This window comes from Priapulus caudatus, unplaced genomic scaffold (assembly GCF_000485595.1).
Source record: "Priapulus caudatus unplaced genomic scaffold, Priapulus_caudatus-5.0.1 Scaffold228, whole genome shotgun sequence".
Lineage (NCBI taxonomy): Eukaryota > Metazoa > Priapulida > Priapulimorpha > Priapulimorphida > Priapulidae > Priapulus > Priapulus caudatus.
Window position 1 is genome coordinate 192063 of NW_014577289.1, and position 17174 is coordinate 209236.

The 17174-nt window shown below is 43.7% G+C and overlaps 2 protein-coding genes across 6 annotated transcripts in view; both read right to left on the minus strand.

Annotated features, from left to right (window-relative positions):
- Window positions 1-919: 919 nt before the first annotated feature.
- LOC106807655 (sterile alpha motif domain-containing protein 15-like) lies at window positions 920-4100 on the minus strand. The gene is made up of 3 exons (XM_014810068.1): window positions 3963-4100; window positions 1463-1561; window positions 920-1102 (listed from the first exon to the last, which is right to left on the minus strand). Exons 1-3 carry the CDS (start codon window positions 4098-4100, stop codon window positions 920-922), a joined length of 420 nt encoding a protein of 139 aa, XP_014665554.1.
- Window positions 4101-5007: 907 nt separating this feature from the next.
- The window catches only part of LOC106807669 (slit homolog 3 protein-like), a 41228-nt gene continuing 29061 nt past the window's right edge, over window positions 5008-17174 (minus strand). For 2 of the 5 annotated variants that reach the window (XM_014810086.1, XM_014810089.1), the window contains exon 2: window positions 5008-8956. In XM_014810086.1, coding sequence (XP_014665572.1) covers window positions 7086-8912 — 1827 coding nt within the window. In that variant the 5' untranslated portion in view covers window positions 8913-8956 and the 3' untranslated portion in view covers window positions 5008-7085. Of the gene's footprint in view, window positions 8957-10382; window positions 10417-10624; window positions 10677-17174 lie in introns of those variants that run through there. The other 3 variants (XM_014810088.1, XM_014810087.1, XM_014810090.1) reach the window with 3 other exon arrangements.

Here is a 17174-nt window from a genome sequence, read left to right on the forward strand (position 1 = left end):
TAAATTCATATTTCTCATAGACGTAAATAATATCAGCGAATGTGCAGAAGTTTCTTTATCGTTAGTCGTATTAGCAAGAGACGGGTGCAACAAGTGTTTAGACGTATGGATCCAGAGCACTATCATGTGACAGGAGACGATGGCCCATGGTAATATAATGGTATTGCAGAAGATGACGAGAGATGTTGGCCTAGGGCATTACAATAGAGATATTAGCCCATAGCACTTTAGCAGGTGACTCTTGCATCGAATGAAGAGTGTGATTCAGTACATCGTTGGAGTGCGTGTTGAAGTGAGATCATTGCACGAGATTACGGACAATATCCCGGGGGGGGGGGCACTCACCCCACATTATGGTAGGTATGTGCCACTGCGAAGTCAAAAATCGGGGGCTCTGGAACTAACTCAGACCTGAAAATGGGGGTCTCTGGAACTAATGTTTGTTGAATGTGGGATGCTCTGGAACTGGCTCCAGATATGTTAACAACGGCCACCACCATGACCAGTGGCACCCCCGAGTGGCACAGGCCCTGCGTTCCGGCTGCCGACACTGACGTGACGATGACAGAAGTGCTGCACTCGATGTATGCATGAGAATAAAATGGGAAATGTTAAAAACTAGGGTCTCCGGAACGGCAAAAATGTAAACTTGTGATGCTCTGGAACGGAAGTTTAGGGTGAAAAAGGGGGGTCTCTCCCGCGGCACATACCTACCATGTAATATATATGGAGTGCCCCCCCGGGGGGGGGGGGACAATATAGGAATGGATAATGCCCTCGCGTTGTAGAGTCTAGTAACAGAACTTCCATATAATATTTAAAAAAGGATCGAGTTCATAGACATAGACATTAGCTAGACATAGACATGGGAATGGACAATGCCCTTTGTAGAGAATAGTGCTCCTGTACCTCCTGGAAACTACGAATGTACGAGTTTGTTATCCATTATGAAGTTTGTATAGGTTAACCTATTAGCTTCCTCTCCGGTTCTTGCTTTGCTTAGGAGGAAAAGACACAGCGGGTGTCTCTCTGGCAAGCAAATGCTCCTGTTTGCATTAGGTTCCTCTATCCCTAGCAGTTTCCTGACAGCCAACGACAGCGCCTAATGCAGTGCAGGAAATAATTAGTCTAATGTGATAGTCCAAAAGATAATTACAGTAGAACATTTTACCTGAAAATGTTTTTTCTATTATAGGCGTGATGTTATTTCTCTTGTAAATGAATGATATCGCCAATTAACGTAAAATTAATTGCGTAATGTCTCGAATTGTATCGTAACGTATTCAGTTCAATATGGTACAAGTAGTCGTGTTTAATGTACCATGTTGGTATGAACAAATAATATGCTGCGAAAGTTTTTAGAATGCACCCTAATTAAACTGAAAGCGTTATGAATGTTAAATTAAATTAGCAAACGAATATAGCAAGGTCTAAAATATTTCTCATTGGATAAACGAAATACCTTTATGTGCTGGAAGTCGATGATGCCAAGTTGGGAGAAATGGCTACTGTCCATCAGTATCAACTTACGGCCATTTATAAAGTTGGCTAGGAAAGTTTCCTGAAAAATATTAATAGAATATATGTATATTATATAATTATATATATATATTATGTATATATATATTATTATGTATATGTATATATGCATATTATAGAATATATGTGTATCAACATATATTCCCTTTATACTATATCACAGCAAACAAAATATTACTATCTGTTCTATGAATCGTGAAATCCAAGTAAACGAACGCTTGTTTAAATCTTAGATATGTTTGTTATCACGTCTTAGTGAGATGTTTGTCTACTGTCGGCAAGTCAACGTTGTGTCTATTGCCACTTAATATTTAATAATGCGTCGAGCTCATATATATATTCGCTCTCTATGCCTTCTTGTAGTCAAATATTAATCATGAAAGGTGCAGGTGCATGATTGCCTAAACATTCGTTATTCTTTCAGCCTTTACCTATACAAGTTGAGACTTGGTCGGAAAGGAGCTGTAAACGCATTCATATGTAATTCTATGATTAATATAATTTACAAACAATACGTGAGTTCATTGACGCGTGCCCGGGGTGTAAGTGCGTGCGTGCGTGCGTGAATCGCACGCAAAAACGTACCGTACCACACCAATTACATACGAACGCACAACACACAGACATGCGTGCGCATGCACTAGTGGGCTTATACCACTCAGTGGCTTATACACGAAACACATACGCACATCACGCTTGTACGTCACGGAGGCGTGATAGTTTGGGCTTAAACACAAGCAGCCACCTAGTGGTAATGGATCAGACTATTCTTTCTTATATACGTGCACATTATACGTGTTTTCTTTTATCCAGTATAACCCAAACGAATTATTATTTTGTTGCAATTATACATAAACTAGAGTGCGCGTACTTGGGCCCCGGAGGGAAAGAGAGAAAGGGGAAGACCAAGGGAAACATGGCGAAGGACAGTGGAGAACGAAATGATTACATTAGGGTTTAAAACATGGAAAGAGGCCGAAAGAGCTGCCAAAGATAGAACGTCATGGAGAAATTTGATTTCGGGCTCTATTCTCTACGAGGAGAGAAGGAACTAAGAGAGAAGAGAGCGCGTAGTTCGCGTACACACGCACACATGCGTATTATAAGCGAAGCTATGCGCATAGCCCGGCCCCCCCCCGGCCCCACTCCGAGGTCGGAGGGACCGCATGCGCGTTCCCAAAATCTCCGGTAAAGGGGTATTTTTCGCGCGGCAAAATCCGGCCCCAGAATTGTAAAAAAAGGGGGTGTATTTGACTTTTCACCCGGAGATTTCTTTAAAAAGGAGGTGTTTTTCCTCTCTCTCTTTCATCTTGAATATCATAGAAAACTTTATCAAATCCCGGGATCAAATTCCTGAAATTCCTGCTAGTTTTGAAAGCTCATTCAGGATTATTTCGGATTTAGGGGGGTCTCCAAGGCAGGAAAACCCCGCAAAAAGCCCGCGAAAAGGGGGTTCAGAAATTTTGGCAGTCCTGAGATAGGGGGTGCTTTCAAAGGGAGGGAACGAGCATATGCGTACCCTAAATAACACTGAGTGGGGGGGCCGGTGCGCATAGACGGTATAGTAGGCCCCTACACAACGGACGGCAGTGTGTTCGTGCGTGCGTGCGTGCGTGCGTGCGTGTGCGCACATGTGTGACACTCATAACTGCATTATCAGAACGTGAGTTGCTAGGCGACAAATAACAGTGGGTGGGAAACAATGGGTGGATACTTGACACCGGTTGACACGCACGTTTGTGGTTGGCCGTCGCACTCAGAAATAATTATTTTTACCGCGATAAAAATAATTTAACCGCGGTTAAATTATGTGTAACAAGGCATATGATTGGGTAAAGGGGCTATAATTTAACCACGGTTGAATTGTTTCTACCGCGGTAAAATTAATTTATCCGCGGTTGCATTGTTTTGTTTGAACAATTATTTTACCGCGGTAGAAACAATTCAACCGCGGATAAATTATTTTGACCGCGGTAGAAACAATTCAACCTCGGATAAATTATTTTTACCGCGGATGAATTATTTTTACCGCGGTAGAAACAATTCAACCGTGGATAAATTATTTTTACCGCGGTAAAAATAATTCATCTGCGGTAAAAATAATTTATCCGACGTTGAATTGTTTCTACCGCGGTCAAAATAATTTATCCGCGGTTGAATTGTTTCTACCGCGGTAAAATAATTGTTTCTGAGTACGATGGCCAACCATACACGTTGGTAACTAAGGTAGTTGTTGGTGAATGCCGACTCGTGAAGAATGGTACCAATGGGCGGGATATTCTGCGAAAAGCTTTTAATTCCTAAATCACGACAACTAATCGAATGTAATAATGTTAGATGGGTGCCAAAGCTTTACATAATCAGAGCGTTAGTATGGAGATGATCACATCAGCCGTCTAGAAGCGCGATGTCGCAATGCTTACTGTGTACTCTGGATATCCTAGCTTGCTGATCCAATCGGCTACCTCTCTGCAGCTCCAAATAATACACTCGGGAACAAAGTCCTCATAGTTTGGCTCTTGTTCTTGTCCTTTAATGGAATTTCGTTTCAAGTAGGACATAGCTTTGTTTTTAAGCGTGTGCCTACGGGACCATTCAATGTATAATCTCTGCCTGTTTCAAGTATCATGTTCTCCACCGTAACCATGGTGCGCTGGGCGAAGTTGCTACCCAGTGATGTAACAATTTGGTATGCATTGTGCAGTTAACACACATTGTAAACACATTGTAAACAATTGTTTTAATTGGATGATCTATTGCGTTCAGCTATCTCTGTCATATGCGCAGTCTTTAGTGCCTCGACGAAAACGAAAGAAACGTAGAACGAGAACAAAAAGAGGAGGAGGAAGATGAACAAAGAAAAGGATGACGTGAAAGAAAGGGGAATATCTATCGCAATAGCTCACTCATATTCGCTAATTATGTGGTGAAACGTTTTCTCAAATTTTCCCATACTCTACTATTGCCGGAGATCTTCATTTGCCCAAGCCTCCAGTCTGCCAGTCTTTTTTATTGTAGTAAATGCGTATATATTCATTTGTAGTTATGTTAGTTTATGTTAAATTATTTATAAATCTATCGATTTATACACGGCGCCCTGCATTTCAATATCTTCCTACACTATGGCACAAGGTTGAACGTGAGTACGTGCACGGTCAATCTTTGCCGAGGGAAATATTATTGAGTTGAAATCAAATTAGATCGACGACGTAAATCGGGGGGAGGGGGACCAAGACATATCCCATATATGGGTTAATTCGTGGTATATTAGAAAGAAATTCCCGAAGCAATAGTAACAGATATAAAAATTTACAGTGAACCCGAGGCATATTCGCGGATTATTGATTATATATAGTTATATGCATTTCTGTGCCGAGATATTTATTGGATAACGGACCGCAAAATCATCTTAACTGTCCAGGATACGTCTACTATCGCAGAATCAGTTTCAAGAGAACAACAAACGGAACTGTTTTATATGCGTAATTGCTGAAAATTTATTTATGAATGAGATATTGATGATTACGCACACCACAAACCAAGGCCGACCATTGATTGCACTGTATGGTTGGTTCTTATCATCTAGCACAACACTTATAACATACGATATGTACAAATCTGAAACACAGTCATTTCTAAAGGGCACCAAGCCAGTTTAAAAGTAAACTACTCGATCGATCTCGTAAGAACTTAAATGACCGGCTATGTAGTCATTTTTGTAATGGCATATATTGGACCTGAATTTTACTTTTATACAACCGGTCGGTTAGACCAGATGTATCATTTTGCGAAAACCTTTGGGTTCACTAGGTGGTAATAAATGCGTTGCACGTTTTCATCGGGAATACATTACAACACATATCTACGTTATGTTATCTATTCAATGACTAATTACTACTTGTCACGTCTAAATCTATTTCTCACAATCTCATTACTATATATGCATATTCCGATGATTAAATTGCACAACTCTATTATATACCAATACAGTTACACACCTCGATAGAATTGTAACACAACAATAAACTAAGAATCAACATCTACCACACCTCTCACGAACACTACATTACGCCGACAACTGATGGGACATATCTTAAATTAAACGGGGATAAGGCACAGAGCTACACAATCGCAAGACATGATCAATATAGCTGCATTTATTTATTATGTTTGGCGGGAGAATCCCGATAAAGAGTACACGAATCAACGTGGATACGATGAACTCTAAATATCTTCACCTAGTACAAATACCTACTAAGTTTACTTCTATAGTATACGCACGTGTATACGGATATAACTTACTTGCACGTAGAACTTTCACTTTTGGAAGAATAAAACGATACCTCTCAAATGTTTGTTAAGCGATTCGCGTCTTAGAAACGAGCTAGGCCAATCAGGACTACTGTTGGAACGTACGTATCCTGCTTGTATACAGACATACAAAAATATTTACTTTAAATACACAACACATATACGTATCATACTATTCACAGACACCAAATATATTAAATAGAATAATACCACCACTGCACAGCTATCTTTCTGCACAGGCACAAATACTCTTAAGAAGGAACAACTAACGAACTTGGCTATGTACAATCTTATTACATAAATAGACCGGTATCTGACATTTTCTTTAGAAAGCTATCCCAAGATGATACACAGAGTATAGCTGTCATTTAAATCAAAGACCGTAAAACAGCATTGCCATAGTATCTCACTTTGGCAAACATTTGTAAAAAGTAGAAACACGAGCATGTACTGTAATACAACCCCAGAACAGGGATAGCCAATGAGATTATCCAATATATGATATATGCAATATAGAGAGAGAGAGAGAGAGAGAGAGAGCGCGATCAGCCCCTCGCGCCATCTATTGGGAGAAATATTATACAGGAGGGCACTGCGGGGGTACAGTGTAGTAGTCTACAAAAGCTATGTCAAATCTCAAAATGATCTGTCAAACTATTGCGTATACACAAAACTGCCGCAATTAAATATGGGTGCATGAAGGATAGGGTGAAGTCCATATTTGCACGTCTTAAGTGGAATTAATTAGATACGGATGACATGTTAGGATGAATATGCCACATGTCTTCTAATGTTTTCGTGAAATTCTCAACGGGAAGAAATAAATGCTTGCATATTTTCCTTAGCAAACGTTTCGTACTTTCTCCGTAGTACAGGCGACGTTATATGCTAATATATAAATGCACTCAAGATGGAAAATCCATTAGTGACTTGTTTGCTCCTTCGAAATCTTCACTTCTTGCGCTGTTTAATCTTGTGTGTAATGAATGCTGCCTCAATTGCATGCGCCAGTTTCAAGTTGTACTAGTTTTTGACGTTTTTTCTCATACTTTCTCATACTAGTACAAACATCGACGACCAGTTGACCATTGTCGAATGGAGGTGGGCCGTGCTATTTTCTTCTTGGGGAAGCTGTACATACTGTTTCTACCTTTTAGTTAATTGAACCAGTTCCAAACAACGGATCGAATATATGCATTGTTATATAAAAGATAGTCCAACGACTGCTCTCCTTTCTATACAGACGTTGACCAGGACACTGGCCTGTCGTCGTCTTTGTGATTCATCGCCTCTGTCTCTTCGACGACGTTATCAGTGGTCTCTGCGATCTTCGTCGGCGTGGTCTGTGCAGAGCCGTTCAGTGGCAGCTCATCGTTGGCTGGCTCTCCCGCCCACGTCACCGGCACGGCCTTCTCCTCGGCCGAGCGCTTCTCCTCGTTCGTGTAGTAGTCCACCTGCCTCCTCTTCCAGATGATCGCGATGATGATGCTGATGAGGATCGCGATCACCATGACGGCGATCGCGAGACCGATCTTTGCGTCGGCGTTCAACTGCTTCGCCCTGATCACTAGCGGGCAGGTGACAACATCACTGGCGTTCAGCTCGCGTATGAGTCCGCCCGCGTACTCTTCCGGCGAGGCGCACACGAGGCAGGACAGGCTCTCCGGCTCGTCGGTGCAGTTCGCTGGCTCCGTCTCCTGCACCCACTCGAACAGCGGCCGTATGCCGCAGTCGCAGTGCCACGGGTTGCCGTGCAGCGACACCGCCGGCAGCTTCCTCAACTCCTTCGCCAGCTCCAGGTTGATGCTGCTGAACTCGTTGCCCCTCAGGTCGAGCCTCGTGCCGGAGAAAGCGAGGTCTGCGACGGCGCGCGGTGGGAAATCCGTGAGGCGATTGCCCGCGAGCGTGAGCGCAGAGAGACGAGCGGAGCTTGGGACGGCACCGTGCGGCACGTCCGCGAATCCGCACCCCGTCAGATTCAGCTCCTGTAAATCGGGCAGCGAGTCGAGGAACTTTCCCAAGTGCGCCGCGTCGAGCGGATTCCTGCTGATGTCGAGGTGGTGAAGCCCTTCGGCTATGGGGTCGGTGATCGCCGGATCGATCTTTCGGAATCCGTTATTGGCGAGGGAGAGCCTCTGCGCGCGCAGACCCATAAAGACGTCGCGCTCGACGCCCTCGCTCAGCCGGTTGTCGGCGAGACTCAGGCTGTCCAGGTCTAGCCCGTTGAAGGTGCGCGGTGGGATCGCTTTCATCCTGTTCGCATCCAGGTTGAGGTCGCGCAGGTTCACGAGATGCTTGCTGAAGAGGTTCTCCTTCATGCGGCCGGCGAGGCGGTTGCGAGCGAGGTTCAGAGTGGTGAGCTTCCGCATGTGCCGGAAGGTCTTCGCGTGCAGCACCGACAGGCTGCAGTTGGCCGCCGAGAACTCGCGCAGCTCGGGCGTGTCCTTGAAGACGTCGGCGTCGACGTATCCGTCCGGCTCGCCGATCGGGTTGTCGTCGAAGATGAGCGTGCGAAGGCTGTACAGGTTCTCGAACAGCTTCGACGACCACTTGTGCAGACCGTTGTCGCCGATGTTGAGATACTCGAGCCGCGACAGCTGGTTGAATGTTCCAGACGCGAGCTCGGTGATGTTGTTGCCGAACAGATTGAGAGACGTCAGCGAGTTCTGAATTCCGAAGAGTTTGCGCTGCGTTATGAGCGCGATGTTGTTATGCTGCAGGTCTATCACCCTGCACTTGTCGAGACCGATGAACGCGTGGTCGCCGATGCCGTTTAAGTTGCCATACACGATGTGCACCTCCTCGAGTTGCCTGTAGCTGAGAAAGGCTTTGTGCGGAAGACCGTGGAATCGGTTCGGGTTGCCGGAGGAAGCGACGATCTCCAGTATTTGCGTGTTGGGGTCGAGTACGGGGATTTCGCGCAGTCCTGGCTGGGAGCACTGCGTCCGGTATTTGCCAGCTTCCGTATATTCACAGCGACATGCTCCGGGACATATTTCGCCCAACACAGAGTTCGTGAGGAAAGGGAGACACAGGGCAAGCACAGCTAGTCTTTGATCCATTGTTTAGGTCGGGGGGAAGCTCCTTTCAAATTCAAGATGTGTATCTGCAAGATCAAAAATGATAAGAATGTATGAATAACAAATATTGAGTGATTAAACTATTTATACGATAATAAATCTCATGAAATTGTTTCTATTTTCGTTTAAAATGTAGCACCGTCGGAAGCATTTAGTTGAATTCCTGGCTCAAGCAAATGTTTTGGTTAGATTTCATCTTTATCTACCACTGACACATATCCTACGTTTCACAAACGTCAAGCTTAAGACACGGCTAGACGAATTCAATGCCGTATGACTTTCGCTGTCTTACTCTAGACATCACAGACACGGAGTTAGTCTACATAACAGCCTTAAGCCATGCCCACGAATAAATGGAAAATGCCCAACATTACTCTTTATTCAATGCAATATACAATAACAAATACAATGCAACATAGTGTACCCATTTTGTTTAGGTATATACGCGCTTTTTTACACACGCGCACGCACACAAACACGCGACAACTTAGTAGCAGATGTTGAGGGCAGTGTGTGAATCAATTTCAATTGGTTTAGTTTGATGTGTGGCCAGAAGGGTAAATGCAACACAGGTATAACGCACACGTCAAAAAATGTGTCAACTATAAGCCACACATACGGTACAGAAGCTATCATTATTATGAAACTCATGCATTATGATAATTCACGATGACAAGTTGCTTTCGTCTATAGTTGTGCACCTCATAATTATTTCTGGCAATTCAATTATTATATTAAGTACACTCATACCTCTCCCGTCACACCGGCTATTTGTTTATATACACCGGCTATTGTTTATATAGCCAAACGCTTTTTGGCGGGAAAAACTGCGTTAGGAAACACGACAGGAGTGTAAACTTGAAGTGACGTAAAATCACTTAGTAGAAATTTAAACACTATAAGCTTTAACATCTGCTGCCAGAATTAATAAATATATATTTAGTCAAGTAATAACAAAAGAAACGACGCGGGTTGTGCGCGAACGATAATGTCGCAATCACACACACACGCACGCACGCACGCACGCACGCACGCACGCACGCACACACACACACACGCGCGGACGCACACACGCACACGCACACGCACACGCACACGCACGCATATTAGCCACTGTGAGTGTGACTCATCCTGTAAATATACTCCTGTAAGGGTAATCAGGTCGATCATATAGTTGATCGATTCAAAGAAATGAATCATTTTCCACATAGACAATGTGATGGTTAAATCTACTGAAGACACCGATTTCTCACATCATTTCAATCGATCATCACTCAATGCTATCGGTTTCAATAGTTAACGTGGTATTATAGAAAGTTTATAGGAAGAACGTGACATTCGAGCACGCGCACGCACACACACACGCACGTATATATATATATATATATATATATATATATATATATATATATATATATACTCTCACACACACACACACACAAGTACACTCACTTACACATGCACACACGCGCGCGTACGTATCTCCACACGCACGCACGCACGCACGCACGCACGCACGCACGCACGCACGCACGCGCACAGACATGAATGCCTGCGATATCATCAGCAGACAGCGAAGAACGGCGCAACCAAAACAGCACTTTGCTGGAATTAAATGCAGCTCAACGATTTAAACGCACACACAAAAGTCTCCCCCACCCCACCACCCGCAGATTCTAAAACTTCTCATTCACGTCAAGGCAACAGCGATCGGAGGAAGATCGCTCGATCGCTGGCCATTCTGCCGATAACCGCAGCGGCTTCTAGCTTTTGCAGCGGGAGCGGCGCTTGCAAGCGAACAATGGCGGCGTCCAACTATCGGGCACAGCTGCCGCATACGCACGTACGCGTCCCCCACAAAGGCCATTATGTGAGCGCGAATAGATGTTTATACGAGGGTTGTAGCGAGACAAAATCAGAGCGCGTGCCGTCTGTCCCGCCGACATAATGCAAAGCGTAAGCGTTCGATGCTAGCTGGCATGGTGCCAAAGTGCGTTACTATTACATACCAATCGCCCCAGAGCTTTGATTTAGGCGGGCAGGGTTTGTCCTCCACATATAGGCTACGGGGGTTAGTAGAAAGACACAGTACAATATGCGTGTCGCACGGGGTGTAATATAACGATTCGGAATCGCACTGTTAGCTTTTCGGTAGTTCAGCTTTTTAAATCTCATCATCTTTTCCCATATATTCCCATAATCTTGCTTCATAGTTGTTTTTATAGCCGCGGCGATACGTTACCAGTAGCTATTAAGATTTAATGATATATGCCACATGTTAGTTTGTGCAACTTCTGTGCGCTCTCTGCAATAGGCCGAGGACGAGGTAGGAGGAGGAGGAGGAGCAGGAGGGGGAGGAAGAGGAAGAGGAAGAGGAGGAGGAGGAGGAGGAGGAGGAGGAGGAGGTAAGAGAAGGAGGAAAAGGAGGAGGAGGAGGTAGGTTGGTTCATGGAGCCGAGAAGGTAAGCTATATTGAATATAGTTCAATGGAATTACTGTTACTTCATCTACAACAATTTAGAAATTGGTCAAGATCATACTTGAGCTTATAATAGGTGGCATATATTACATTACCTACAACGGGTGCCCGGTCGTTTTTACGTAAGAGAAGCACGAGGAACCGCTGCGAGGAAGGACTATAGCTGCTAGAGGAGGGTGCGTTTAGATTTGTCCACATTAGGTCGAATTAGGTTCAAGGTTAGATAGCCTGGCAGCTTGCAGAGTGGTGCGATCCTGGACAAATGTCCGTGAGTACCATTGACTTGATCGTGCGATCGCTAATTAAGCCATGATCGGCCACCGTGTCAGCGGTAAATACTACAAACGTTGAAAGGCAGTTGAAAAGGATGTTTGAAGGGCAGGTGGAATCATACACGCATTAAAATGAGTCCAGCCACTTGTGGGTGACAGTGGCGTAGCTAGGATTTTTTTTAGCGGGGGGCACTGGGGGGGCCTTACATTCGGGGGGGGGGGCACAATATATCACTTTTCTTTGTATTATACTATTCTAACGGGATTGTTTTTAATTCAATTTTTTTTTCATCCAGCATGAATTTTCAGGGGGGGGGGCACCGTGGGGGGGGCACGAAAAATTGTAGCTACGCCCCTGGTGGGTGATCAATCATAGATCGAGCTGTTGTACAACTATGCCAATTTAACAGTCCGCGAAAAAAACCATGGTCACGTGTCCCATCTAAGAGCTATAATGATTCGCTCACGAGCACTGAAACGCATATCCATGTGTTTACTTTGAGGGTAAGAAAAGAGGGAGGCGGAGTAGGTGAGTGAAGGGTCGAGGAGGAGGGAGATGAGGATAGAGAAGGATGGTGGAGAGATAGATGGAGAAAGAGAAAGAGAAAGAGAGAGAGAGAGCGCGCGGCGAGCGAGAGAGAGAGAGCGAGAGAGAGAGAGAGAGAGAAGAGAGAGACAGACGACGAGATCGAAGAGCAGACCTGAGAGAGAGAGAGAGAGAGAGATAGTAAAAAGTGCTGATTGTGAACACAGTGCTTTGTAAGCAAACGAGAGAAAGGAAAAAATGTAGCTAGTTTTGCATCGAGGGAAAAGTAACTTATACAAAACACCCCGGACAGAAATAACAATTGTGACTAACACCATGTGTAGGCAAATATTTGCCATTCCTGCGGATGTCGTTGCCAAAGAGGCGTTTTCCCATACGGACCCAGCATGTCCCCAAGGACACTCTTTGCTTTCCGATGCATTTGTTTTGTTTACCGACCTCTTTTCACCGATGGGGTGAATAATTATATGCAGCACCCACGCATACGCACCTAAGACCCTATTTGTATTCTCTAAGAAGAAAAAATTCGTTGCCCATTCCACTAGATGCTCCACTCGTTATGGTCAGACCATTGGATTGAAACTGGACTGCTTGCTCCAGGCGCCGGCCTATCACGCAGTCGTAGTTTCAATTATTTTGTCTCGTTTACACCATTTGACGAAAAGAAATACGTTTACTTCGAATGACCATCGCAATGTACAACGGTTGCTTGATGTTAATTAGCACATAATCATAATATATGGCACATGTAATGTTTAGAGCGAGTGTAGTAAACCATAGCTCCCATACATTATCTGTCAAAATACTGCGTGAATGAATGAATACATGCAAAGGCAAGATGGCGCGCAGCATGCTGCGGAAAGGCGACAAAGCAAAGTTACGAGCGACTCTATAACTACTATATGGGGTTTCAATTGTGCGCCCATCTAATCCGCTCTATATACTCAGCGAACACATCTCAGGACAAACGGCTGAATGCGCTCGCCGGTCGAATTGAGATATGGTCGGTTTTTAATCATGCGGAATAAATATGACATCTAGCTGTAGTTAGCTCGCTTATATTTTGTGCTCGCCGAAAATCCACAGAATATAGATTTATCGATAAATCTACGCTAGCATCGACGGATCCCAAGTGTTTTGCGGTCGAGTACCGCTTCCTCGCTATTTCTAACTACTGGTTCCCACAGAGATTCGATCGAGTGACACACAAAAACAAGTTTTACATGAGAGAGTCATAATAAGAGAGCAAATCATATATCAACAAATGAGTCTATGCGTTTCCGAAACCGCCTTAAGTATAATCACGCTGAACCCAACAATAAAATGTTTACCAAATAGCCTACTGTACAAACTAATAAGTAATAAATACTGTAGATTGCACTATACATAGTTTTATGACCTATGTTTTGTATGTAGCAATTTGTGGGCTGTAACAATTTGTGCGCTATTGGCTACATATAGGTGTGAACCTAATATATAAATTATAATGTGTATGTGTATATGATCCATGCAGCTTATTACCTGTTCCCTATTACTTCGTAACGTTATTACTTATTTAGGCATTAATTACCATCCAATCATCGGATAATGAAATATAAAATCCACGGTATTCCCACAGGATTCTCCTAGTGATAATAAACAGATCTATAACTGCAGATATACGCTTCAGTTATAGTATACGCTTCTGTCTCCACCGCGAATGTAGGCCTATGTACAGTCAAGGGGTTTATCAAAGTCAAAGTTTGTGTATCCAAGTTCATGCTAGTCGCAACTAAATAGCAATAGTGATATTGATATATATAGCCATGGTAAAACACAGACGCGACATGGGCACGAGAGGTGTCGATGTATAAAGCATGATTTAGCTTCTAGTCGCATTGCAGATACACGTTTTTTGTTTACGTGCAGTATAACAATCTTGTATGTGCTAGAAAGCCACCGGGGCGAATGTTTGTACTCCCTGAAGGAATCCCACAGCCGTATAAATTTATTTATAGATCAGCGCGTCATTGCAAGCTAATGTCAATAAATAAGATGTAAGCAAAGCAGGGGAAAATATTTACTGCTCTAGCCGAGTTGAACACAGTAATGTCCGCTCTAGGAGGCCAGACCTCTGGCATGCTGGCCAAGCATGTCATGTGCTGTTTAATAAAACCTTACACCAGCAGAACTCGCGTACGTAGGATGTCATTAGAAGTAAAATAAAAATTTCAGAAGGTGTTGAACGTGTCTCAACTTTTCCTGTCCTTTTCCTTTCCTGTACACCGTAATGCCCACTTTAAAACCTTACACCAGCTGTGCTCACGTAGGATGTCATTAGAAATTAAATAAAAGGTTCAGGGGGTTGTTGAACGTGTCTCAACCTTTCATTTAACCCCCGATGGCCTAGGATTTCTTTTAAAAGCCCACAGCATCGACATATATAACATATTACGATAGATAACTTATATAACGACTCATATATCGACTTATATATCGAATAGTATGAGAGGCATTTAATTTAATTGGTCTGTTGGGGTGGGTATGTACGATTATAGTAACATTCTAAATATTATAATGTAATATGCGAAATTACCCAGCTTCAAGTAATCAACAGCCACACAATACGACATGTGAATATGCACACATGTTTTCATTACTAGACAACATTATATGAGCATAGAGCATCATAATGTTTTAACGAGCGGCTCAAGCATATTCACTTAAACGGTGGCATGGGCTGCAGCTCGTTCATCACTCCGACATGAAATCAATCTAAGCCGGGCTATAAAAATTCAAAAACGTAATTAATTAAAATTCCTACCGCGGCAGTTTACACAAAAACACTTGATCCTTACCAGAGTCACGTGTTGCTCGTCTCTCGTCAGCAGATATAATGAAATATCGAGGCAGTGTCTGTATGGCTGACGTTCGCCTTCGCATTCGCAACCCACTCGCGCTATTGTCGGACGCCTATTCTACACAAAGGGCGTTCTAGAAAACAACCGCCTACACACTTTTTTCCGCCTTTTGCACTACACACATTGCCCGCTGTGAAGTTCACAAGGCATGTTCACAGCTGTTCGCGCCTGCAGTCAAGTTCACTTCTGATGCACACACGTGCAGCACATCTCTAGCGCGTGGCCGTGAATGCAAATTCTAGGGGGTTTGAACCACCGAGAAAACACCCTGTCCGCGCGTATCGTTATTATGAGGTTTTGCTGCAGTGGTAATTGAATGATGTACCCAGCAAATGGATGAATGGGCCGGAGCATCTTTGGAGACCTCAAAAGGCTGATATTATATAACCGTGCAGTTTAGACTAAAGTAATCTAATCACTTGCTATATTAAGACTCCTAATTAAATCATAGAAGTAACAGAGATCCCCAATTGAGTAGGAAGTGCGTGGGAGGTTACTTGTTATTGCTAATGTACGGTATGCATTGCCATATGAACAGCCCCGCACCGCTTCTTCCAAGAAAGAACGTTTTTTCACAAGTAGGTACGTACTCTCAACACAAAACCATATCGCGAACTTTTAACCGAGAGGAAGTTTTTCAACTGATTAAAAATATAACACCCATGCCATTTGACATTTTATCTAGACGAGAAGAAGGATAGGCGCGCCAATGTACGGTGAAGTGGAGTTTATCGAAGAGAACAATAGTATTAGAGTGATATATGAGTATATCAAGACCGACAGAAGACGTCGGCAAGAGTATATTAGCCTTAAAATGGCCATGATAGTTGAATGCTCTCATTGGAATACGACATGCAGCAGCAATTAAGTGACCGAATACTGGACGAACTGGTGACATTGGCCATGCATACATAAACCGGACTGCTGGAATGGCTGTGTTATGGCTTCAGCAGCTGTTAGCAATCTATCACGCCTCTTGATCTTAGTCCAATCATCAAAATGTTATGATAACTTTGAGCAAGGCAACCGATTGCAACAGGTCAGTGACGCTAGGCAGGGTTTCACTCACTCACACATTGACCACATGTCCACTTCTTGACGCCATGCAGTTGAGTAGACATCATAACATGAGCTGCAGAAGGAGCGAATTAGTTTTCCTCTTTGTAGTCGACCAGTAAGGATATGTACACATTTCCTTAGTGGGAACCAATAATACGATCGCGACTATGATTGCTATATATATATATATATATATCAGGAGTAGATAATAGGGAAAAATAAATACATGGTGTAAAGTTGTGGAAATTGTTCAAAAAGATAGGTGATCCATGTAGATAAATAAGTGTTAAAAAGCCCGATCATTTTGCGTTTTGTGAGCCATTTTTCGTGGAAGCATTGGAGGACAGGTGCAGTTACGAAACCTGGCATAAAATGTTCTATAGCCCTGCGGCAACCGTACGCGAGCTATAGTACTAGAGTTATGATACAATTAGCTGCTTCTCTTGAGAGTGTCAGGCTGCATTAACAGCTTCGCCGCAAATCCCCCACGAGCCGAGAGCCGAGCGGAAATCGAAGATTATCGTAAACGCGGTCCCGTCGGGGCTAATTCAGGTGCTTGAGTTTTTGTGCGAATACCTACGATGAGATACTCTAACGCATCGGTTGCTCTTCTTGGTGCGCTAAGAAGAGGGGGGACAGAGAGAGGGGAGAAGAGAAAGACTAGAGGAGAAGAGGAAGACTAGAGGAGAAGAGGAAGACTAAAGGAGGAGATAAAGACTTGAGGAGAAGAGGAAGAGAAGAGAGGAAGGTGAGAGACAAGAGGGGAAAAGAGGAAGATGAGAGAGAGAAGAGGGGAGAAGAGGAAGACTTGAGGAGAAGAGGGGAGAAGAGGAAGGTGAGAGAGAGAAAAGGGGAGAAGAGGAAGAATTGGGGAGAAGAGAAAGACTTGAGGAGAAGAGGGGAGAAAAGGAAGGTGAGAGACAAGAGGAGGAGAAGAGGGAGAATTGGGGACACAAACGCGCTGGCATCAGTAAAGCATGCATGCTT